The sequence below is a fragment of the Muscardinus avellanarius genome, assembly GCF_963383645.1.
Source record: "Muscardinus avellanarius genome assembly, chromosome: 9".
Classification (NCBI taxonomy): domain Eukaryota; kingdom Metazoa; phylum Chordata; class Mammalia; order Rodentia; family Gliridae; genus Muscardinus; species Muscardinus avellanarius.
Window position 1 is genome coordinate 52,457,106 of NC_137795.1, and position 27,329 is coordinate 52,484,434.

At 34.1% G+C, this 27,329-nt stretch overlaps 1 protein-coding gene across 1 annotated transcript in view; it reads right to left on the reverse strand.

Moving 5' to 3' along the window:
- Positions 1–27,329, reverse strand: part of SEMA3C (semaphorin 3C) — a gene marked incomplete at its 3' end in the record, with an annotated part of 165,430 nt that overhangs the window by 62,192 nt on the left and 75,909 nt on the right. Inside the window, exons 2-6 of the mRNA XM_080701056.1 lie at positions 22,403–22,563; positions 21,020–21,082; positions 10,253–10,372; positions 5,721–5,811; positions 825–944 (exon numbers count right to left, since the gene is read on the reverse strand). Coding sequence (XP_080557182.1) covers positions 825–944; positions 5,721–5,811; positions 10,253–10,372; positions 21,020–21,082; positions 22,403–22,563 — 555 coding nt within the window. The remainder of the gene's footprint in view (positions 1–824; positions 945–5,720; positions 5,812–10,252; positions 10,373–21,019; positions 21,083–22,402; positions 22,564–27,329) is intronic.

Here is a 27,329-nt window from a genome sequence, read left to right on the forward strand (position 1 = left end):
GATGTACTGGAGGAAAAATCTGAAGAAGTAAATGGACAATCAGTGCTTTCTTGTGCTGCCCTATCAGTGAAATGAGATGCTTAATGTGGTGATTCATGCTCCACCGTGCAATGTGAAGTGAAGCGTCAAATTTAGAGTCAGTTCAAAATGTTCCTCAGGGTGAAATGACAAAGATCCTAGTGGTTTCTCCCTCCTCTAAACAACAGCAACCGGTTGGAATCATATAGTCAAATCGAACACTGGAGTCTTTTTTTTTAATGAGAATTCCATATGACCCCAAGAATTTGAAACAGTTGAATTAATCATAATAACAAAACTAACACATCTGTGATATCTAGTGAATATTACTTAAATGTTGAAAAGAAAATATATGTCCGTTTTATAATTTTAGAATCTAAGTATGAAACAAATAGGGAGAGTTCCTAAATGTAACTTTCTCAATATATCTAAGCATCATATATTTAGGACGATTTTTTTAGATTTGGTTTTATTAAAAGGAGCAAGCATTAAAATGAAATAAAAAGCATATTTAAATGTAATATGTTAACATCTAACAGCTGGAGAAGATACTTGGATACTTTCACTTTTTATTAATCTTCCTGTGACAACTGTTTCATGGTTAACGACATAAGGAACCGGAATGTGAAGGATGGGTTTTTCATTTATTTATCCTAAAAATTTCAAATCACACAGTGCAGAATGACCATTACTTATATCATAGCCTAATACTTTGGATTTTAACTATTTTCCCAGTTATCATTACAGAATTTATGTTAACTTAAAGCATACTATCAAAGGAAAAAATGCATAAAATGTTTTCTTACCACTTAGCCATTTGGAATTGTGTTGATCAGTTCTGACTGCATTCCTCTTGGTTAAACTTCGAAAAATAGCAGCATCTGTCCCCATGAAATCTATATACATTCCTGAGAAAAGCTCCTCATCTATGAAAAAGTAAGAAGATGTCAAAAGAAGCTTAAATATTTTTAAAGCTATTTTAAAATTCAAGGAATCCCAGTACTTGGGAGGTTGAGACAGGAGGATCTGGGTTTGAGGATAGCTTCAGCTACTTAGTGAGGCCCTCTGCAACTTAGTGAGACCCTGTTTCAAGATAAAAAATTAAAAAATCGGGCTGAGGGTGTAGCTTGGAGGTAGAATGCCCCTCTGTTCAATCCCCAGCACCATAAAAAAAGAAAGAAAGAATGAAAGAAAGAAAGGCTTATTTATTAGTAGTTCATCTAAAAAAGTTACAGAATGTTTATAATTGATTTTCATTGTCCCTCAAAAAAGTATAAATTTTAAGTTGGTGTCATTATCACCTATATGAATAATAATAATATATATTATATATTATGTATTTAAAACAACTATAAATACATATAAACACGGTTTTACAAACTAGTGATACATTGTAATTACACATCATAATGAGGTTCAAAGTCATACAGACAAACATACACACAAGTCTTGGTGTGTTTCCCTTCAGGTCCTACCCTGTTACCCTTCCTTGTACATTATAGTGAGACTGCTGGTGATAACTTCATAGATGGGCATAGCATAATTTTTAAAAAAAATTAATCTTATTGGCACATTGTAATTATACCTCATAGGGCGAGTCAATGTGTTTAAAAACATATGCACACAACTCTGAATGCTATTCTCAATAGTCCTTAACGTTTTTTCTATGTAGAAACAAAATTTCTATTTTTATAATTAATTGTACTAAATAAAATTTATGTATTATGTATGCAGTTGTATAAAAGATTAAAAGGCTTTACTATTATTATTCTATTATTATTATTATTATTATTGTGTGTGTGTGTGTGTGTGTGTGTGTGTGTGTGTGTGTGTTAGTGGGGATTGAAACCAGGAACATTTCACCTCTGAGCTATACCACCGACCCTGTTTTTTATTTTTATTTTGTTTGTTTGTTTGTTTTTGGTGGTACTAGGGTTCCTGGAAGCCCTTCTACCTCTGGGCTACACTCCTAGAACTATTTCATACTTTTTTATTTTTTGGAAACAGGGTCTCTTAAGCCAGAGCGGCTGGCTTCGAACCTGCGCGATCCTCCTGTCTCCACCTCCCAAGCGCGGGGGTTACAAGCGTGCACCACCACGCATGGCTTTATTTTTATTTTGACACAGGGTCTCCCTAGATTGATGAGAGTCTCACTATTTACTAGGCTGTCCTCAAAAGTGTGATCCTCCTGTCTCAGCCTCACAAGTACGGGGATTACAGGCATGAGCCACCATGCCTGGTTTATTATTATTTTTCGCCTAATAAATAAAAAACACTATAGGAATCAGAAGACGACTTAATTTTGGCTATCACTAACAAGCTGGAAATTAGGGCTAAGTCATGTTAACACACTATCTCAATCTTCTCACCTAAAAAAAAATGGGAAATGGGTTATGTTCTCAAAAGTTCTTGCATATTAAACATTCTATGATTTTACTAATGGATAGTTTCACTTTTATTATTACTTGATGACATGAGGTTGTTAAAATAAATTAGTACTAATGTTTAATCTTTTCATTATATGTTTTGATCTTTAGTTCTGGAAGGTTCCTAGTAATATAAACACTGCTTCTATCTATCTTTCTTTCTTTCTTTCTTTCTTTCTTTCTTTCTTTCTTTCTTTCTTTCTTTCTTTCTTCTCCTTCCTTTCTTTCCTTTCTTCCTTTCTTTCCTTTCTTCCTTTCTTTCTTCTTTCTTTCTTTCTTTCTTTCTTTCTTTCTTTCTTTCTTTCTTTCTTTCTTTCTTTCTTTCTTTCTTTCTTTCTTTCTTTCCAGCACTGGGGATGGCACCCAGGGGCATTCAATCTCCGAGCACACCCCCAGCCCTATTTTTTATTCTTTATTTTGAAACAGGGTCTCACTGATTTGCAAAGGGCCTCACTACATAGCTGAGGCTGTCTGCAAATCACGATCCTCCTGTCTCAGCCACCCAAATTACAATCGTATATCACCACACCCGACTTGTACTTTTTAGTTATAACTTATTCATAAAATAGACTATAATGATAAGAAAGAGAATGTATTTAAAAATTAAAATTATTACTATTACTAATGGCTGGCTACTCAGATATTTTAATGTATACATACATAAGTTAGACATTTAGCTTAACTTTGAAGATTCTATTACTTTTTACCCTAGTAAAGAGAAGTAAGCACTGAACTGATTAGATGCAATATGACCCCTGAGTATAAAACAGTAGCTGAACATCTATTTTTTAAAAGAATAAAGCTTATCAGCTCTGGTCCCCGGATCTGCCATGCAGCTGTGTTCTATGACTGATGTTCTGGGATTACTCCTTTGGTTACCTTCAGTTTCTGGTCATTTTGGCAGGACTGGACTATCTGAAGCACTCCAAGCTCACTGTCTAGTAATCAGCAGAACAGCTGGACAGCATAGAATGGAGAATGGAATGTTTCTAATAAGTGCTCACCAGGGCATGAGCTGCAGCCCTACCATTCAGCAAGCTGGTGTGGCAGGCGTCTGTCACCTAGCCCTCCTTCCTAGGAGGGGTCCAGATCCCAGGGACACAGAGCATGGGTAGGTGACAAGAATGTGCATGAAGGACTTTTGGGGTAATTTAGAAATTTAAAATTCTATGAACATTTGTGATACATATGTACACATATATTTGGCTATTAATTTGAGATCATTTTGTAATTATTTCCTGTTTTGTTATAAGCAATTAACCATAAAACCCTGGATTATAAATTCCTGCTTTACAATACATTGATGAGCACAACTACCAATTATATCTGTTTCCAAGAAAAAAAAAAAATCAGAGGTTGGCAGAGAGCTAATCTAATCCTATTGCACTCCACCTTAATAGTTATTCCTTGAACATTACAAAAGCTTGCATATCTAATTGGATGTACTTTCTGTCTTAAGTTTTCAACATTCTAATAGTAGATTAGCAAATTTCTGCTTTTATTGTATCAATCAGAAATATTTAATTAATGTCACCTTGAAAAGAATATTTAAGAGTAAGATTCTTCCCCTCAAATTTTCTTTGCAAGGTTTTATGTAAAGATACGTGTGTGCCTTTTGCCATAGATCCAAAAACACTTTCCTTTATAATTGTACTTCGGACTTAAACATCTTCATGAATTTTATGGTAGGTTCTTTAAAAGACATAATCTTGACTTCTTTGTTGCCCTGGTAGCAAAAGAACATTAGATTTCCACAATAGATTAGATGCTACACCTGTATTGTGAAATTTGTAATTCTAATGCACTATGCTTCTTGGCATTTAATGGATATATAAATATATTAAACAACTTGTGTTATTTAGTGCATTGCAATGAAATATAAGTGATGAAGCCCTGTAATATGATTAAAGTGTGATGACTAAACAAATTACTGGGAATTATTTTTGATGAATAATCAACTAGATAATTAAATGACAAGTATTAACATAAATATTCCTGTTCTTTTTATCTTCAGTTTTTAAGTTAAAAATTGTTTAATGACTCTATTTAATTATATAAATTATAAGGTTAATCGAGATATTAAAGAGTAACATAGGAGCATGAACATAGGAGACTAAGGTCTTTGAATAACCAAGGCCAGAATCACTCTGAATGTGCAAACAAATACAATTTTATAAGGAAAAATTTACCAAAGGACTTATGACAGTTTAACAATTTATAATGCCATGTTGTACATATTTTTACTCTAAATAATATTCAAGAAAATAAAACTCCATTATTACCATGCTAATATATATCTTTGAAGTTTATTTTGATAGACTTTGGCTTAAAATAAAAATCAGTATATTTATTAACTATCACAGAATTCATGCATTTTTCTGTTATTTCAAAGGTGATGTCCATCGTAACAAAGAAAAGACTTTCAAAACATAAATATTATTAAATAGTATTTAGAAACTAATCTGAAAATAGTCTTTAGATATAATTGGATAGTTTGCAACTCCAAAGCTCTTGAACTTCTGTCCTAATGATGTCCTGGGCTTCTCCCTGCCCAGTTTGAATGACCATATGGAATTAATCCATTGGTTAACTTCCAAGTTCACATTTTAGTCAGTGCTGGGTGTACCTGTCTTAATTAAGTTTCCAGATATGAGAAAGAAAGATGAGTTGGTTACTTAAATTAACTGAATGAGCATCTGAGGACAATGATTACTTTTTCACCTGTTCTATTGTCAAGGTATTAAATTTTACTGCTGGCAACACATAAAGAGAGCAGAGATAAAAAATCATCAACTATACATTTGACAAGATTTGTTACTGGTCACTCACAATAACTCATACATATTCTACAAGTGTTTTAGCTAGCCAGAAGGAAATATCTTTTAAGTGGCTAATAGAAAGGCATCCCAGGATTGGGGTTTAAAAACAAATTGATTTTACAATGTACACATTAGCAATTGTTTGGCCTGCTGCTTCTGATATTTAATGGAAAGTAAGAGAATGAAAAAGGCCAGCATCTCCTTTTACCAACTTTTAGACCAATCCACAGAGAAAATTCTTGGTTAACATATGAGTTTCTTCTTTGATTTGAAAGAAATAATTTATTTGATTTGATATTCAATCATTTGCAAATTACTACTAAAACATGAGGAAAAACTAATATATTTAATACTAGAAAAACAACTACAGAAAACATTGGCAGCTATTTTCAGTTAATGTTAATATCATGCTAGTTTTATTGTTTTACATATCCCTCTCCCTTTATTTTCTACTCACTGATCATAACAGACACTGTGTTCACATTGGGGTTGAAAGAGCATCGTCCTTTTCCAGATTCGCACTTGGAGTCAATCATGAATACTTGGTCCTTTATTGTAGATAAAATATAACATAAAATTTATTTTGCCAGAATAATGACTCATTAGTAAAACAAAGCATCATCAAAATTAATATGCTTTCTACTTGGTTTCCCAACTTCCCAACTTCCTAAATTAAGATTTACTTGCCCCATAAGAAGAATTAATCTGTAAATTACAAGCTATCCTCAGCAGGCCAGTTCTCATCCTATTATACTTCCCATAGAGCTGATCCAAGCAGGAGTTCCCCTCAAATCAGCATCACCAAAAATTGTTTGACAATCAAACATTATTATAAATCTGAACTAGATGTGCTGAACATTAATCAAAAGAAGAAAGTTATCCATAGCGGGACAATGAATGGGAGGAATGAAATATTTCTAAAATAGTTAAGATGTTAAAAAAATAAAACTTTGTTACCACTTAATTTTATTACATAAATTAAAAAACATTTAATAACTTAAGATTTAAAATTTCACTTGTTCATTCATTTATTTATTGAACAAAAATTTTATTGAGAATTTACCATGTACAATGCTTATTCTGAGGAAACAATAAAATATATAAAGTCTTTGCCATCAAGTACTTATACCTAATGAAGAAGTTAGGAAATAAAGAGAATGAATACTTAAAATTTTATAGTTTTATCTCCATTTCTGATATCTATATTATTAAAGGAACTGAAAACAACAAACAACAAAAAATCACTATCTATAACATTAGAGTTTTTATTTTTCTTATCTGAATTCTATCAATGTCACCTATAATATTGTATATTTTGTACCTCTTTATCTCCATTGCCACACCTGAGTATAATAGTCTCTTTCTTGACCTACAATATCGATTCTCTTAATTGACCTCCCAATATTTCTTCAACTCATTATCTCATATCTCAAGTCCCTTACAACTTAACACACAAATGACAAGAGACTTCTCTTCATACATTGTCTTCTTAAGATTGTTCTATTAACCTGGGCGCGGTGGTGCACACTTATAATCCCGTACTTGGGAGGCTGAGACAGGAAGTTCCAGGTTCTGGGACAGCCTCAGCTACTGAGGTGAGGCCTTCCTTATGCAACTTAGTGACACCTTGTTTCACAATAAAGAATAAAAGTAGGGCTGGGAGTATAGCTCAGAGGTAGAATAAATACCCCTGGGTTTTATCCCCAGTACTGAAAAAAAAATTGTTCTATTTACTTATCATAGGACACACAAGAAAAAAAAACCAATCAATATCTTTAAAGAATCTTAAGAATTCTGACAAAATTGTGTTTTCCCTTTATTTTCATTAAATAATATGTGTGAACTGAATCAATAATAGAAAATGAAAGGATCAAAAAGTGTAAGTGTAAAAACTTAGAAGAGAAAGCTTAGCAAAATGTCCAGTAATCATAGGTGTCAATAAATCTGTTGACTCCTAGAGGGCATAGATTGGTGTAGGGTTAGGTATACTAATTAAGGGAGTCATTAAGGGCCACTGAGGAATCTTGGCCATTAATCAGTCTTAATTCATGTAGGCAGTTCATGTGAAAGATATAAGGTTTAATAAAGGCATGGAGAACAGGATTATGGAAGCTGGAAACGCAGCCCTCAAGTCTTGAAACACTTTGTAATAAGAGAGAGAAAACAGGAGCTGATAAAACGTTGCAGAACCAAGGTAATGATTTAAGAAAAGGAAACATAATTCTGTTTTTAAAGTGAAAAGAGTAGTAAATGAGGGGAAAAATAAATAAAGATAGAAATTAAAGTGATGAAGGATATTGAACAAAGAACTCTGTTGATCAAGGAAAATGCACACTTTTTCTTTTGAAACAGAAGAAAACTACCAGAAGATGCCTAAGCACTGGTCTGGTGACCATTTTGCTTCCACAAGCGCAGGGGTAATGTGGATGAGTGTGCGATGAGTCATTTGTGTTAGTGCTGCTTCATCAAAAGCAAAGGTATCTACTTGATGAGTGCCAGGGTCAGGGGTTTAAATGGTACTGAATTACTGAAAGACACACAGAAACAGCTGATAAAATCAACCAGAGATGACATGTGGTGATATGTCAAGAATTTGCAACAAAATTCACCAATCACCGCTCTCTCTTCATGTTTTACACAGGAGTTTGAGGTCACAGTTTTCTTGTGTTGCTTTATCTTTTTTTCAGGATCAGAAGACAGAGAGTAATAACAGTGGATAGAAAAGAAGAACTACAGTAAGGTCTTGATATAGCAAGAATTCTAGGTTCTTTAGATGGACACTGTTGAAGTGCTCTGGCTAAGCTCTGAGTCAGACTCACAAAAAAAGCAGGAGAGTGATAGAGGATAAGGAAAATGTGCGAAGCTTAAAAGTGAAGTAGGTACATAAACAATTTCCTCAGAACCAATGAATTTCTATGAAGGCAGTTGAAATATGGAATATAACACCTCAGCAGTAAAGCTAAATAATTAATAACTGTAGAACTAACCCAGTTCACTTTTAAACTGATTTCAAATATGAGAAATACTGCATTTTGATATTAACACAGGGTGTTAACAGTAAATACTACTCCTGGTCATTACAAAATACAATGCTAATGATGAGAAAGGAGAATTGTCTCAAAATAAAGCTTTCTGCATCGTGTGATAATTTTATGCGAGGAGATCCTTTTTCCCAATCTAAAATAAAATAAATACACCTGATGTTTTATAAAATTGTGCAGTTCTGCCATGTGCGGTGTAGCTCGGAGGTAGAAAGGGAGAATGCCCCTGGGTTCCACCCTAAGTACCAAAAACAAAAAAAAAAATGTGCAGATTTCTTTATTTACATACTACAAATATATCACAAATGATGCAATGGTAAACCCTTTACTAGAGCTGATTACCAAGGCAAACACACAAAGCTTAAAAATCATAAACCTTGCATATCTAAATTGCCCCTTAAGGTGTTCACATATTATTTAAGATATGAAATTAATTAACAGAAATGCTTCCCCCTTTGAAGCATATCTTTTGAAGTGAGGCTAAGGTAGTTCATATTTAGCAAAGTGATTAAAATTTATCTCATGCTGGTTTTCTCAAGTAGATTATGTTTTGGACAGACTTTCCAATTACGACTTGAAGTACACAGTGGGCAATTTGTACATGGGAAAATGATTTGATTTGAAATCTGTGGTTTGAAAACCACTCTGCTACTGTTGTCCTGTGCAGTGACTGCAGATTCCAGCGAAGCGTCTGGCAGACGTCTGAGCAGTAGTTTATTTAATCAATTGATCACAGACATGTGGTCCTAATGACAAGCTCAATGCTATCAACTGCATTCTTCCAAAAGCATAGCTTTATGTTTCCTCGGAGGATTTTAATGTTTTGTAGCATCCTGAATCACATTTGGAAGAGCCTCAATTGAAGACTGAATTATAATTACACAGTTGTTTGTCAATGAGTTTTCATTCATCAAGAGACATATGTGTAAACTACACATCTGAAAAAGTAATTTTAAAATAAAGGAAAACAGGAGAAATCATTGTTCAAGTATATTTAGTACTAATGTAGATTAATTCTTGTTAAAAGAAACTAGGCTTTATAAAGTATATCGGTAGCAATGTTTAATCTTCACAATTCTAATCTCTAAAAATTGAATCAAGGGATTATTTAAGAACTGGATTTTTCTAAAATTAAGTTGCATAATGAGAGCAAATAAAGGTAGTTTGAAGTAATTCAGTTTTTTAAAACATATTAATTAAATCATCCTATTTGGCTAAAAACTCTTTGGCCTAATGCATATCTTCCTTAATCAACAGTTGTTTAGTGGGTAATAAGCAGTCTAAATATCACAGCTGAATTTCACCCAGCTTTATGTTTGACTATGCACTAGGTATGTATTTGACTAGACTTTAGCAAAAGCCATATCAAACTATAAAACTTTAATGATTGAAAGAGTAAGGCAAGAAAAGCCTACTGCAGGGGGACACCAGTCTTAAATAAAAGTATGATTAGTTAACTTAGAGAGTTTTATTCAAAAAAAGCACTTGGAATTCTGTCTCTTGTCTATCTATCATACAGATATATAGTTCATAAAGGTTTATTAAATTTGAAAGATAAATAGAAATCACTTAAATAGATTTAGAAAGTAAGCTTATAATACAATATTTCTATAATCCAAAGATGTTTTTACTGGTTTACATTCCAGGTAATTATAAAGTTATATTCCCCTTTATTATCTTTTACAACATATATATATATATATATATATATATATATATATATATATATATATGTATATGTATTCCTTTTGGTATATACATACTGTTTTTTCTTTTAAGTTGAAGGCAAAAAACTGTATACCTTAAGTACTCTGGCAGTCACAAACAAAATGCAATATACTTTTTGTTTAAAAGTACAAAAATACTTTAAGGATATTGCTATTTCTGAATTCTTAGTCAAAATACCATTTTGAACCTCTGTGGCAGCGAAACCACGCATCAGACTTACCTCTGATCTCCTCCCTCTGTTCAGGTAAGTGCAGACTGGGCTGAAAGCACCGCTCCCACAGACATAGAGGTGAGTACGGTTGAAGGTCTGAATCACACGGACAAAGTTCCCACAGCCATGCTGGAATGACCAGTAAATATGTATTTAGTACCTCAGCAGCTTCTACTTCCATTTCTACCTGCCACATTAACTTGGGATTCTGAATGATAGGCAGCAATGAGGTGACATCACGTGATATATTATTCCATGTTTTTGAGAAACTGTGTGTGTACCTCATAGAAGTAAGTAGGAAATACCCATCTAACCAACGAAAAGGCCAACTCAAATATTAAAACAAAACAAAGTAAAGCAAAATCAAAAAATAATGATTCAGAGATAGTCACAGAAATATACAGAAACATACTTCAACTAATACTCACTGAGTGTCAAACATAAGCCTGGTGACAGTCTAACCTTTTGACTAGAAAATAATAAAAGAATACAGAAGGAATTGCTCAACTATACTAGCACAGGATGAGTGTATCTCTAATATGCTAATATTATTAGTATTAGTATTTCTGTGACAGAAATATAATAGAAGTACTATCTCACCTAGTATTTACCAAGTACCAACCTAAGGCCAGATTATACATTTTGGGCATTTTTTGTGACGGAAACAGACAAAAATCTCTACCCTTGTAGAAGTCGATTGAATAAAATTGACATATATTCCCTAGCTTCACTATTTTTATTAAAATCTCATTAATTCTAATATTTCAAATGAAAATGCTCTCAAATACACACATGTCAAAGTAAATTAAAAATAATTTAGACATTTTATTATTTTTTTGTTTAACCATTAGAAAATGTTTGAAGAAATTATGAGAAAATAATACAGTTATTGCATTGTTTTATTTCAGGAAGGGGGTAACCTATCTGAGATAATAATGGAAAAAATGTCTCACTGAGGAGAGTGGTGCACACCTGTAATCCCAGTACTTAGGAGGCTAAGACAGGAGGATTGCAGGTTCAAGACTGACCTCAGAAATTTAGTAAAACCCTGTTTTGAAATAAAAAGTCAAAAGGGCTAGGGGTGTACTTGAAGTTAGAATGCACCTAGGTTCAATCTCCAGTATCAACAAAACAAAAGTCAACTAAATTGGGCACAATGCCACAAATCTGTAATCCCAGTACTTGGGAGCTTAAAACAGGAAAATCAAAAGTTTGGGGCCAAAGTGCCCGGCATGGTGGCACACGCTTGTAATCCCCATGCTTGGGAGGTGGAGACAGGAGGATCGCTGAGGTTCGAAGCCAGTGCGCTGGCTTAAGACACCCTGTTTCCAAATTTTAAAAAGTATATAAAAAAAAAAAATAGGTCTGGGAGTGTAGCCTGGAAGTAGAAGGGTTTCCAGGAACCCCAGTACCACACACACACACACACACACACACACAAAAAAAAAAAAGTTTGGGGCTAGCCTCAGCAACTTAACAAGACCCTCAGCAATTTAGCAAGGCTGTGTTAAAAAAAAAAAAAGTGCTGGGGCATAGCTCAGAGGTAGAATATGCTGGATTCAACCTCTATTATAAAAAAAATTCTCTCATATTATAACATTTTAAATATTGTATAAGTTTTTAATGTTTCAAAATGTTACAAACTTATTCTTCACTCAAGAAACTTGAGAGAGATGTTTGATCAAATTGTCCTTAAAATATTATATAGATGCACATTATAAAAACCTGTTTTGAGGGAATTTTTTTAAGTTTCATATTATCATCAGTACACAATGGCAAACTGGTCTCTACAACTGAAAGATAAAACTAATCTTAAAATGTCAGCCGAACTGTTTCTTCCTCTAAGAAATGATGTGATCATTCTACCCTGGATCCCCTATAAGAGTCCTTCCTCTCTCCCCATGATCTGTCCTCACTTGCGGCCAGTTCAACTAAATGCAAAGCTGGTATTTATTTGTCCAATGAAATGCAAAATAATTATTTTAATTCTAAATTGATGGTGACCTTGCTGGAGTTTCATAAATTCTCTGTGGCCAAATTAATCATTTCACATTCCACACTTTCTAGGCTCACTATTGTTTGCTGATTAAAAATTAATAAATCTTGAGATTGAATGTTGCTTCCTTCACAAAGCCATTTTTCTCTCAAAGAATATTATTGAAAATAATGTTATCATTAGAGACAGGATTTCTTAAATAAGAAACTTCTAAAGAAATATATCGAAAGTGAACAGTAGTTTTTCCTTGGATGGTCAGACAATACAGGTTGCTTTTCTTTTCTCTTCTAGTTTTTTTTAATAAGTATTTACATTAATACATTAGTAAAATCAAAAAACTTTGCTAAAACAAGTTAAATTTAAGTCAATATTATTTTATATGTTTTACATTGTTTTTATTCATTATTTCTTGTCAGTAAATATATACTTTTTTCATACATAGTAACTTTATACAGATGTTTCTATTATAGATTTTATTATTAAATAATCAATCATTGATTCTACTGTCAAGGAAATTAATCCTTACAGACCAGACTATACACTTTATTTTTAAGTTAGGACACCAGGATTTTTGTTAAATATACAGTGTCACTGTGTCTTGACACCTGTTTATAGAGGTACTTGGAAATTGATTACATAGCTTCAGATGAGAGCATGTTTCCCGGGAGAAGAAGCACAGATGAAGTGTGGTGTGTATAGTATGTCTATGGTAAGGAAACCTGTGAGCAAGGAGACTTGGACTTGTGCTTGTTTTCTTTTGCATTGAGGTTTAGTCAATCTGGGATTCTGTATGTAATACTTTCCCACAATACACGAGTTCAATCCAATTCTATTAATAACAGGCTATGTCTGTCTTATTTTGAGTTTTGTAGACAATTTACATTCCTGAATAACTGGGATCATAAAAAAGAAAAAGTCAGAGCCAGGCGTGGTGGCGCACGCTTGTAATCCCAGCATTCGGGAGGCTGAGACCTGGAGGATCGCGGTTCGTGGACAGCCTCAGTTACTTAGTGAGGCCCTCTGCAACTCAGTGAGACCCAGTTTCAAAATAAAGAATAAAAAATAAAAAAAAATAGGGCAGGGGGTGTAGCTTGGAGGTCGAATGCCCCTGGGTTCCATCCCCAGACCCGCAAAAAAAAAAAAAAAAAAAAAAAAAAGTCAGTGGATTTCAAATACAGACTGTACTCATTTTATATCTCTTTATCCATTTATCTACCTGCTTATCATGGCTAATATTTTTGAGATTTTCCTATATCCTAGACACAGAAATGATCAATTTATGCAATTCACCATTTTTACTTCCCAGGAGGTTTGATTTTCACACTTCTGGCTGATATTTATCAAACACTTACTATATGTTACTTTGTTACTTTACATTAACTCATTTATATTTTATAAAAACGCTGCTCCTTTTAGAAAAAAATAAAACTTGGAAGGTTTCTATTTGTTAACTTGCCCTAGGTCATATAGGTTGAAACTATAAAGCAGATTTTCAAACATATGTATGTTTAGCATTGAATACTATATTTTTAGCCACTTTATAATTTGATATTGGGCTAGGAATCCACTGTTATAGCAATTAACATTTATGACTTTTTACAGATTTCATAACAGTTATTAATATTAAATGTCTTTAAATTCATTGATATGGATTGTTTTAATTTTCACAGCACTGATCTAATTTGAGTATTAGTAACCCAATGAAAAAATCGAGTCCCAGACAGATTAAGTAAAATGTTCTAGATTTAATGAGTAACTCAGCTGAGACTTGAACCACAGCCACTCTTCACTATCAGTTTTTCAATAGGATTCTGATTAGCAACAAACAGGTTTCCGCACTGCCTGATGCTCAGTGTGCCTGCCATCCCTTCCTACACACAAGAACACAAAAGGAACACCCAGGCAGTCGAGTTAATAATTGGGAATCTTTATCTACAAGCTTTGCATATCCATTGTGCTTCATTTCTGTCCACACTGTTTGTGACCTGGACCAGTGTCAATTCCATCCAGCAAATATTTACTCAACTCATTCTCTGAAGGGGACCGGGCATGGGGGTAGCCACACTGGACTGAAGAGAACCACTTCCTGCTTTCAAAGAAAAGGCATAATATATGAGGCCCATGATAGGTGCTGAAACAGAGCTATAATTTTTAGAATGTGTTATCAGAGGAAAGGAAAGTGAATACCTAGTGCTGAACTAAGTGTAAAGATTTAAGCAGAGGTGTTGTTTGGACTGGGTCTTATAAAATAAGCTACAAAATTTTGACAGGGAAAAGCATAAGGAAAGAAAATTTCAAAAGAAACAGCATAAACAAATGCCTGAGTGCATGGGACTTACTTGGGCAATAGTGCCTAGATGGGTTAAGAGCAGAATATAGATGTAAGCATGCAGATTGCAGAGCCAGCTGTCCTGGGTTCAAACCCTAACTACATCTTTTACTAGCTTTGAAAATGTAAGTCAATTCCTTAGCCTTTCTGTGTTTCAATCTTCGTATCTGTAAAATGTCAACTCTAGCATTTTCTTGTGAACAATATATTAACAATACAATTGAAATAGTAGTCAGGCATAATAATCACAAACAACTGTCATATTTGACTTTTCTTTGCATTTTTTTACTCAAATAGTCCACACAAACCACGAGAAATATGGCTTTCTTTACATTTTCTACTATAGTAGAAATGTATGAAATGTACAGTAGAAATGTATCAAAGATTAATGTAAGGCTGGGGATGTAGCTCAGTATTAAAGCCCGCCTAGCTTTCAGGAGGCCTTATGTCCAATCCCTACCATCACAAAAGCAAACAAAAAAAGAAACTAAAGTGGAAATAAATACCAGTAAGAGTGCTTTCTTTTCATTGTTTAATTTTCTTTCTCGGTAGAATGCTAATGAAAAATAAGGCAGCTAACATTGTGCTGATATCATTTTGTCTTTATACATACATCTATTGAAGAAAATGCTGTAAGATGCCCTAAGTTGTTCAGAGTTTCAGTAGTACAATTTACTACAAATGTTTCAGTAGTACAATAAAGTACAATTTACTTTATTTAGTAGTGATGATATAGTGTTTATTGTGTGCTATGTGCTTTTCTGAGTTCTCTGCAAATATTAGCTCATTAATCATCTTGCTAATCAAATAAGTTAGGCAGTGTGGATTAGCACATTTCACAGATAAAGAAGCCAAGAAACAGAGAGGTTAAGTCTCCAAGGCTAAAGAGCAAATAAGAGATGTTTTATTTTCTGTTGCTTTCTATGTGCTTTTCTAGGCCTTCAAAAACTTCAATATTAAATATATGTTAGTTTCATAATATATATAGATGTTTTAAAAATATATCATGGAACACAAGTTACTAGGCCTTTAAAAATATTGATTCAATAATAATAATTTTTAGAAACATAATTCTTCATCTATACTTTTTTGGTCTTGGTAATAAATCAAGGAATTTTGATAAAATTATTTACAAAGAAAATATATTTTGTGGTAGTTTAGGATGACTTGCTGAGAGAAGTAGGGTTAGAGAAGTAGAAAAACTCAAATTATACAAATAATAAATCAAGTTTGACATTGTGTGCATGTAGTATATATATACCTAAATATGTATAATCCTGCTTAATTTTTCAATGATATCCTACAGTATTTACTTATTTCATTCATTAAGCCCTATGTCACTGGATATGTTTGACAGCATGTACTATTATTTAAACTCAAGCTATTTAGAATATGAATAATATTAACCTTAAGAAATAAACAAAGTATGTAGGAATGTGAGTCTGTCACATGTAATAGTTTGAACATGGCTTGTCCCCTCTTGCCCTCTCCAAACTCATGTAGGAGTTTAATCCTTGAAGTCATATGTTATTGGTATTAGGAAGATGGAAACTTAAACTGGGCATGGTGGCTTACACTTGAAATCAGAGCATTTGGAGGCTGAGACAGTATGCTGTAACTTAGTGAGTAGGGTTGGGTGTAAAATGCCCCTGAGTTCGGGTTCAATCCTCAGTAACACACACACACACACACACACACACACACACACACACACACACACACAGGATGGAGACAATCTGACACTGTGGTGTTCAGAGATGGGGCTTTTCCAATGCTTATTCTGGCAGCTTTATAAAAAGTGGGACAGAGACCAGACACACACACACACACACACACACACACACACACACAGGTGCTCCCGTTCCTTGTATGTGATGTCTCATGACACTTTCTGACTCTGCAGCAGCAAGAAGGCCATCGCCAGTACTGAGCCACGTCTCACACTGCACACTTGGGTCTCAAAAACCATAAGCTAGCTAAAAAGCTAAATAAATCTGTTTTTTTAAAGTTAATCTGTGTCCTGAATTTCATTGTAGTTATAAAAAGCTGACTCATACATAAAAGAATAGCAAAACAGGTTTGAAAAAAATAGGTTATACTCACTTATGCTGAGGCAAAACTTTTGCTATATTGCCACAGTGATAACTTATTTTCTTTATGAACATTATTGTGAATTATAATAATTATCATCTGGGATCAAATTTTAACCTCTATTTTCTTCTCCTAATTAAGTGTGATGTTTTTCATAACCTCAATTAGAACTTGCTATCACTAAGACACCTGAAAGATTGAGATGCTTGACTGTTTTATTCTTTCATTCATTTGCTACAACAGTATAAATTTACTTGTTGCCACTCTATATTATGTTTAGTAGACAATTATCAAAAACAAATTTAATTGAATAAAAATGTACTTCTAAAATGTATGCATAATGAATTTGCTACAAACACTTAATTTAAAAGCATTAATAAAGTCATCATGCACCATGTCTCATTCCCTAACCCCTGAGAATCCCTTGGATCAAATTTCTAGGCTTAACGGCTTCCATCTCTATTATGCAGAGCTTGTTTAAATTTTATGAAGTGCTTAGATACAGATCTGGGCACACGGGATAATAACATTTGCCACACACTATTTGAAATCAATGATAGGAAACTGAGAATAAAAAATGCAATGGTGTAAGTGCTAGAGCATTTCAGGTGCACACACACTGGATGGTGCTGTAGTCCAGAACTACATGATAGGAAGAGGCAGCTTCACCCAGGTAACACGTGTACTCTCACCCAAAAGGATGAGTAGATGTTTCCTAAGCTAAAGAGATGGGAAGATAACTGAAAAACAGACTCATCTGTAACATGTACAGGTTGAAAAAGTGAAAGAGAATGTGGCTTAAATTTCAATATCATAGAAATAAAATAAGAGAAAAGATTAACAGACAATATAATATGATTTCTACCAGGTCTATCAAAGCTTTCCAAAAGATCCCAGCCATTTTTATTTTATCTTAGTGAATCCTTAGCATTGGCCACTTTCTCTTGGAGAGGTGGCATGATTTCGTGGTGGAGGCTGCAGATTCAGAATGGAATGTCCTGTCAGAGGCAGACCATCTCTCTTGCTGAAGGTGCAGCTTTAAGTTCCTCACTCTTTAGAGAAAGGAAATAGTTCAGATAAGGTCACATTAATATAAGAATACACTACCAATCTCACTAGTATGGGAGGAAGGGGAGGGAACAGGGAGGAATTGTGGAAGAAAATGTACCAAGTGACATATGCATCTATGTTTGTACTGCTTTGATTCTCACTATGCTGTGTGATTACATTGCACCAATAAAAAAAAAAAAGATTAAAAAGTTCCTCACTCTCTTAGTTCACTTTATCTTAACAATATAGGTTTTGAATAAAATATTTGGCTAAATACATTATTATTAAGATTAAAATAAAACTTCAAGAACAGTGCTGGCCTGTTCTTTGCAGTTTTATTTGATAATTATTGCATATATGTCTCATGACCTCTAAGATATTGAAAATATCCTTTTTATTTATAAATTTTTTATTGGCCCACTGTATTCATACATCATAATGAAATAAAAAAAACTTGTGTAGACATACATGCACACATCGCTCAGTTAGCCCCTACCCAATCCCTACCCCAATCCCTCCCCATCCCTCCTTCCCATGCTTGGCTTAGTGGTTGACATCTAATATTATAGCAATTTATCCCAAGTTAACAATGATAATCTCACATAACAGATTCATTTGTCTAATATGAAGCTTTTGATCACTTAGAGATAACATTTCAATATTTCTTTTTGCTTTATTTCTTACCAGAGGATATTTTATTCTTAAATGTGGAGATTCCACTTACACATCTCTAGATTCACAATAACTGATTTGTGCAAATTAAAACACTTAATTCCTGTGTTTTAAAAAATGAATCATTATATTATTAGAGGACATTTATTCCAATGGTGATAAGACATTCTTAAGTATTTGGCTTTATTATGATACATAATACAAAATAGGTTGCTCTGTAGAACTTTCAAAGATCTACTTTATGTTATTTTTCTACCTCTAGACTTCTTTCCTGTGGCTCAATTAAAGGATACTTTTTTCTCTGCATGTCTTGTATGTATAAAATGAAATAGATATGCTAGACATCCTCTTATCATGTAATTAAAGAATCACGTTGTTATTTCCCAGGACTCAACACTGTTGACAAAGACAAAACCTGTCCGTCTGAGTTCTAAAACTACCTAGAGCAAAGCTCTCTGCTAGCTATTTCCCAAGTGCATGACAACTGGAAATATGGAAGAATTTTAAAATATCCATGAATGATACTGCAGCAAAACAAAACTATGGAGAGCACAAGTATGTATCTAAGAACTTTTCATTATCATCAAAGCAAACAATAGAGGGTTTCTATTTTGCTAAAGGGACCAAGACATCAAATGACTAGCTAAGATTTTTCAGAAAGTCAACAGCAATTTTCAGAAATGGAATGTAGAAGCATATCTCTAATCTTCATATTCTGCCTATGGCAGTTTCTATGAATGGGAAATGTAAATTTTTTCCAACCACAAATTCAGTTATTTTGCCACAAGATATTACTGAGGTTAAAGGCAAGACCTGATCAGATACACAGAAATGGGAAACATCTATTCATTAGAGAATGAAACAAAATTGTTTAATGAGTGCCCTATTACTAAAGTAATAGTATCAGGGGCCAAAATATTCTCTGCAACATTACACCTCATTCCATCATTGGTTCCCTGAAAGGTCATCATAATGTACTCTTTTCAATGTTTCGTTCACATTTTTCTGGATTTTTTTTCTGCCAAACTTTTGGTCCAAGAGATTCACTGGAGAGCAGATAAGCCCCACCACATTTCTTCTAACCTCTTCAAATTCCTCTCATTGGATGGAGTGTAAAACTGAAAAATTGACATCCAGAGCTGAGTCACTCCTGACTTTCTCCTTTGTCAAGATCTCTTGAGTGAGACACCAAATTCCCACATTCCAGAATCGGCCATAGTCCTGCCTTGAGCCAGATAATTTTAAAACATTGCACCTATTATTGTCCTAAAAGTTAGTGAAAGTATCCAGGTATGATGGCAACACTTGTAATCCTAGTACTTGGGAGGCTGAGACAGGAGGATTGCAAGTTCAAAGCCAGCCTCAGCAACTTAGTGAGACCCTGAGTAACTTAGGGTTACTTGAAAAAAGTAACTTGAAAAAAGAAAATAGAGCTGAGGATGCAGCTCAGAGGTAGAATATCCCTAGGCTCAAACAGAGTACAAAAAAAAAAAAGGTAAAATTTTATTTTGTAAGAATCAGTCTCTCCCTCAATGGCCTGGTTTAGTGAGTCTATGGACAACTCACTAAAGCTCAGGGCACAGATTTCACTGTTATTAGCAGCTCCTGCGTAGACTGCAAAATAAGTATAAATTTATTAGATTTTCTACCCAATCACCATATTTCCATATCAGCCCTTAATTAGTTTGTTATTTACATGTTCATTTGATTAAGGTTGACTTTTCCAACAAAAAATAAGGCCAGAACTGTGTCTGCTTTACAAATTATGTCACTGGCAACTAGTGCTATGCCCTATACCTTACAGGTCCTCAATCAGTACTTAATGAATGAATAATTGGATGAATGAATGAGTAAATAAAGTAATAAAGAAAAAGCATCTATGAGAGTAGGTGATATTGATATTCTGTTCCATTGTGCCATTCTTCATGATTTGAGAGCAAAAGCTGAAATGACATATATGTTTGATTATAAACATTAGGCTTATGCACATTACAGATTGGTTCCATGAATTTTTTTATAATACTCAAGACTAATACATCAATGTCAATAATGTTTACAGAAATCACTACAGATTTCTTGTTCTCTTCTTTATGTTGAATTTCACTTAGAGTTATGATTTGCACAAACATTGTGATGAATATTTATCAGTACATTTCTCTGCTTTGCTGATGGCTTTGTGCTTATTTAAAATTAATGAAAGTATCCTCATCACTGGTGATTTATATCTTTGGAGTGTACCAACTAACCACTTCTTTCTCACCAAAGATATGTGGAAAAGCCCACATGGTATCTGGGAGCCGCTCCAGACACTACTTGCATTATCATTATTTCAGCAGCCTGCTGAGAATTCTGTAGGTTGGATCCACTTGGAGCAGGGATTATTGCTGAAATCCATCATGAAAAGTGTCTGCATGAAAGAATAAAAGCAAGGCAGGACATTTTTACCCAGCCAGGAATTCCAAAATTACAGATGGTGTGAGAATTCCAGCCTCTTCACATTTACATTTTCAACATGTGTCCAGCCAGCAATTTGAAACAGCAACACCCTTTGTCTCACTCTCGTCTGCCCTCAAAGTACATGGACCTAAAGTCTAAATATTTAAGTTCGTGTGCTGTTGTTTGTTTTTAAAATACTCACCGTAGGATCTTTGCCAGCCATTTTGCACTCTTCAACTTTGATTGCAGATGCTGGCCAGAAAACCTGTTCAGAAAGTGAAACACAGGTTACATAATTTCACTCAGAGATGACAGTTCAGTTCTCTTCATCTGCTTTTGCTAAAAGATTTCATTAAAGTATTTCTGTATTTATGTTTAAAATTCTGTCTTCTGATGCACTTAAGTTAATATTATCTTACGTTATTTTAACAATTATGTTTTCATTTCTTCCATCAGTTTTTTATGAAAAGCCTTTCAATAATGTATATTTCACTTACTCATTATATACTAAGACAAGGTCATTATTAATAAAAATGGACAGAATACATTATATAGTCTACTTCTTCTGATTTATAGTACACTTTTCCCGACTGCTTATGTCACAACGCATTTACATTTATTTTGCTACTAGTTTAATATTATTTTAGATAAACCTCACAGCTAGACTGGTAGATTTATTTAAAGTGGGCTCCTTGGAACTTTAATAGCTAAAATTGTTAGGATGAAATTCAGGAGATTCGCTCTCTGTGAGATTCTGTGCCAGGCATTCCTAGACTGCATTTTCTGAGTTGTCAGCCTGTTGCTCAAGTTAACACAATATGTGTAGGTGTTTCCTTCCTGTAATACATTTATAATTAATCTATCTTTATTTCTTCACTCCAATGAAGCTCAGTTTTATTTCCTCATTGAAAAAACAGAATGATAAACATAAGCCACACTTGCTCAAATAACCATGTGTTTAATAGCTATGTTCTTTTCAAACTCTTTAGGTACTGCATACAGATGAGTAGGAAGGTCTTCCATTGTCTTGTCTGACCATTGTCTTGTGCTATACTCCATGCTTCCTTTTTCCTTTCTATACATGTTTATACTGAAAGCATTTTCTCATTTTCTCTTTAGAGTTTAGTTTGTTAAAATCTTTAAAACTAGGCCAGGTGTGGTGGCACATGCTTGTAATCCAAGTGCTTAGGAGGCTGAGACAGGAGGATGGCTCGGGTGTGATGGCAGCCTCAGCTACTTAGAGAGGCTCTCGGCAACTTAGTGAGACCCTGTTTCCAAATAAAGTATAAAATAGGTCGGGGAGTATAGTCCAGAAGTACAAAAGTCCCTGGATTCCACCCCCCCTAGTAACACACACACACACACACACACACACACACACACACACAGCTATAAAACTAGACACAGAGAATTGAATTTAGTATATTCAATCCATGAAATAAAAATATTTCCTTAATACATATTGACATGGAGCTAGTATTTTCTGTTGTTCTAATAAAATGCATATTGCTTTTCATTGCATTTGAAATTCTTAAAGAAATCACCTAGAAAGTCAACATGACTCTCATGAAAATGACAAACTTACACTCAGAGGTTCTTGACTTATGTTGTTAATATTCAAGGAGAGAATGTGATCCTTGCTGCCCACATATATCCGGTCCTGATCTTCATCCATGAGTAATATCCTGTAGTCTAAAGGGTAGTGGGATAGGCTGAAGTATTCAGAGGTCTTGGTTTCTCGAAGCTCTGAAATAGTAAACAGCACACTTTAAAATAGAGTATCTTGATTCTTTAATTCTAGTATTTTAATGAAATATCTTATAGGAATATTTGTCCAAAAAGCAAAGATATAACTTTCTCCTACAGTAAAAATTAATCTAAAGTTATGTTAATGAATATTTTTCACTATTGCTTTAAGCTGAAGTAAAATAAAGAAGTCAAAAAATCAGTATTAATGTTTATGATAATACAATATGATTCTAAATTATCCACATTTGCAATAGCCTCATTTGTTTTGTTAATGAATATTACTAGCTCAAAACTAATAGATGAAACAAAATACAGTTAGAACAGAAAACAAAAACCAATGGCATGAGAATATCTTCTTATTTTCTATTAATGTTTTATTCTTAGATTCAATATTTTAATAATTTTAGTATTACCTATTCTAAGTATTTTACTTCCTCCACTAATTTTGTTTAATCTAATATGTTTTTTATCAACAACTTTAAAACAAACCTGTTTTTCCATACCTCTCATTTAGGAGGCAATGCTATTTTTAAATGAAAGTGTGCCAATATATACACGTCAAAGGGAAAAATATGAATTTTCAGATATCTGAATCTTCATATTTTTAGTATCCCAATGATCAATGACTCATGCTCACTTAACTTCTTTTACATTGGCTATGTGCCTGCATAGCTGACCTTTAAGGACAATGAATGTATCTTGAAAATAAAAACAATCAATAATCATTATAGCAGATGCAATTTTCTTTGCAGGCAAAATACTCCTCTGTACAATTTAAGATTTTTCTATTCAAATGACACAGGATTTCTTTGTTCTTTTTATCTTGAGCGTAAGAGAATAACAAATTCTATATGAAAATGCCTTCTTTCTGAGATTACTATTTCTGTGATGAACTGTTTCTAAAATTTTAGGTGTAGAATCACAAATATATATATATTTGAATATGGATATAGTTTGATGTAAACCAAAATTTTAAAATGACAGTAATTGTTATAGGAAGCCATGAACTATAATCTATGAACTCATAAGACACATCCCATATGAGAGAACAGTAAAGTCTAAATTTGATCTATTTTGTAGGCACACCAATTCAGAATGTCTGCAATATTATCTTACAAGTAGTTTTAGTCAATGATATAAATTATCATCAAGGGAGCATATTGGTTATAAAGCCAGGTGGTGGTGTCAAACTTCCTGCTATAAATCACTTTAGCTTCTTTGTCTCAATTTTCTCATTTGTAGTGTCTTCAACCAAGAGCTTCCATGAAAATTCACTGACTTAATAATATACATATATACTGAAAACAAGTGAAACATTCATTGAACTCCAATATCACCATTATTAATATTAATTTTAAGTGTGGTTTCTTATTAATTATAAAATGACACAGGATGTAGGTAAAATGTATATATAATTTTTTATTTAGAAATTCACATCCACAAAATTATTAAAGCATATTATCTGATACACTATCCATACAATAATAAGGTGTATGCTTTTTTGTAGAAGAAATAATTAAGATAGAATAATTTGGAGGTAAGGTAGAAGAAATAAAATATTAGGTAGAAAGGAGACAAGTTGGGAAGGAAAGGGAAATATAGTTTGTTTGTTTGTTTGTTTGTTTGTTTGTTTGTTTGGTGGTACTGGGGTTCCTGGAAGCCCTTCTACCTCAGGGCTATACTCCCAGACTTATTTTATATTTTTATTTGGAAACAGGGTCTCTTAAGCCAGCGAGGCTGGCTTCGAACCAGCGCGATCCTCCTGTCTCCGCCTCCCAAGAGCGGGGATTACAAGAGGGAAATATAGTTTTAAAATCTAGAAACTTCATAATCCTTAGCTTCACCTTACAGAACCTGCTTTTTCTTAGACAAAAGCCCTTATTGGGCCACAATTTTAATTATAATAGCAGATCTGGCCTGTCTTTTACTTAGGCAAAGATCTAGGGATGGAACCCAGGGGCATTTGATCTCTGAGCTATACCCCCTGCCCTTTTTAAAAAAATTATTATTCTTTATTTTGAAACATCTCATTAAATTGTGGAGGGCCTCACTAAATACCTGAGGCTTCTGTGAACCTTAATCCTGGGTCTCAGCGTCCCAAATGAGCCACCATCCCTGGCTCTGGAATTTCTTGACAAACAAAAAATCTCAAAGGAAGTGTCCCTTTTTGTCAACCCCGGGCATCATCCAACACCCACCAATGAAATGGTGAGAACCTGAATATTCAAAATAAAGAGACCAGCCATCCCATGTTACCCCATCCCTGCCATGTATCCCTAGCCACCCTCTCTGGTGCTGGGGGCGGGGGGTGGGCTCCCCTATAAAAGAAGATTGCAAAGACCCTAAGGGCCTCTCACACTCTCAAGGTGGCACTTGTCCTCTCTTAAATGTGTATCTCCATTTTTTCTGAATAAAACTTCTGTTCTTTATCTGACTACTACATGCTGAAATTCTATTTGCCATGGAATCCAAGGACTTCGAAAGTTGTGAGGTGAGTTTCCCTTCCCCACACCGGGAACCACTCAGAACTCTCCATGGGATTTGTTAGGTGAATTAAGTTCTTACTTCAGAAGCCCCCCGCCCCCATGAGCTGAGTTTCCCAAGAGGCCCTGGTCTGACCAGATAAGCTACCATCCCCTCCTATGGAACCTGGTCAGTTACCTAGGAGACCTGCCCTCTCCTGGCACCCCTTGGCCAATCAGTGAAAGGGACATTTCCCACTGACCCTGGGCCAATTACCTGGCTGCACAACTCCTTCCTGCCAATTAGTTCAAAGGGCATTTCTCCTAGCCTATTAGCCCCCAACATGTAACTGCAAGCCCCTATAGAACCCTGACCCTGCACTCCCTCTCTTCTTTTGTTCTTCTTCCTCTCTCCCCTCCCCTCTTTCTTTCTTTCTTCCTTTCATGACAGCCCGTCCAATAAATCTCTTGGCTACAAGGTTGGTTTCTGGTGTGGTCAAACTTTGTCCTTTCAGAATTATTGTGTTTCTCCATGACAGGATCACAGCAAGTGTTCAAAGGCTGGAGAAAACACTCATTGCCTTGATTCTTTCTAAAATCCCAGTGTTTATAAAGCTTGCTTTTCATCTAAAGGGTGCAATTCATGAATGCGCAAAATTTTGCAAAGCATCAGAAGTAGGGTGTAACTTGGGCAGCAGATGAGATATTCAACCAGTAATTCCCAGATAAATAATTCTCCATTGAAACACATACAGTGAAGTGGTGAAATATGACTGAGTTCATAGCATCTGGAAGGAGTCTGAATCCTGGCTCTACCATTTCACTCGTATCTGTATGTACTTATAAAGCTCTCTGAACTCCAGTATCCTTATTTTTAAGGTAAGGATGATGATAATACTGAGCTATAGTGACAATAGTTTTACCCATTATCTGTTTATGGGACTTGGGTTAAAATATCAATATATGGCTAGCTGATTACATGAGAAAGCAAAAGAAAGAGAACTAGAGTGATTATATATATATATATATATGCTGTAAGAAATATACATGCACACATACACACACACTAAGGATCGGATCCAGGGGCATTCTACTTCCAAGCTACACACCAGCCTTTCTTATTTTGGTTTGGAAGTAGGATCTTATTAAGTGTTGAGTCTCACTAGTTGTTAATGCTAGTCTTGAACCTGTGATTCTCCTGTTTTAGCCTCCTCAAGTTCTGGGATTACAGGCACTGTGCCACCACACCTAGCTCTGATTCATATGTAATGTTAATAAATGTAATATTTAAATTTTAGTTGTAGCATCTATTGAACTATTCAAGTAGGAGATTACAATAATAAAATAAGGCATTTTTTAAGGAAAATAATTCAGGGTAACTGAATTATAAGAAGTAAAAAACTAAAAGTATTCTAGTTGTCAAGAGTTTATATTAACAAACTTCAAATATAGTAGAAAGTAAAAGAAAGTCAATGTAACAAAGACAAAATCAAGAGTATGAATAATTTTATATGAATTTGGGCTTGGGATAAATGGAAGAGACAAATTTTTCTCAAATTTACTTTAGTTATTTTTTCCCAAAATGTGCTCTCCTCACTCACTTCTTTTCCTAATCTATACTGAAGTAAAACCAAGCATGTGATCTTGGCAGGAAAAAATAGCCTTAACTAAATTTTGTTTGTAAGTGATAATAGAGGATCTCTTCTTTACCTGTTTCATTAGAAAACAACCAATTTTCTGCATGAATTCAAATACCAGAGGGAGCAATATCACATCAACTTAAAGACTTTTCTGGTCTAAGAGTTCTTATCTATTGTTCTTAGCCATAAAGCATCTTCAAATGTAATTATCTGTAGCACACTGACAGTTTGACAGATGCTAACTAAGGGAGATTTACTTCAGAAGTAACCTTGTTTTGATAGATGCCTTGGATACTTAAAACTCTATTTAAATTGCTGTTAGTAGCCATAATAGAACTTTGGACTTGGGGTAAAAATAACAACAAATTTTTTGAATAAAGAGATGAATTCAAAGCAATGAAAATTTTATTTATAAAAAGAGTGACCCAAGACTCTTGTAATTTTGGTTCAATCCAGCTTAAGTAAATGATTGATTCAAATATTTGGACATCATTATATAAAGTGACTGATTTAATGGCTTGTCTATAACGAGAACAGGAAATCACAGTTACTGGAACCTCATCTAAATAAGTCAAAGGATGGAACTGTCCTACATTGTTTTACATTTTAACCATGACATCCTTCTTGCCACACCAGAGAATGGTGTTTCTCAGGACATGCT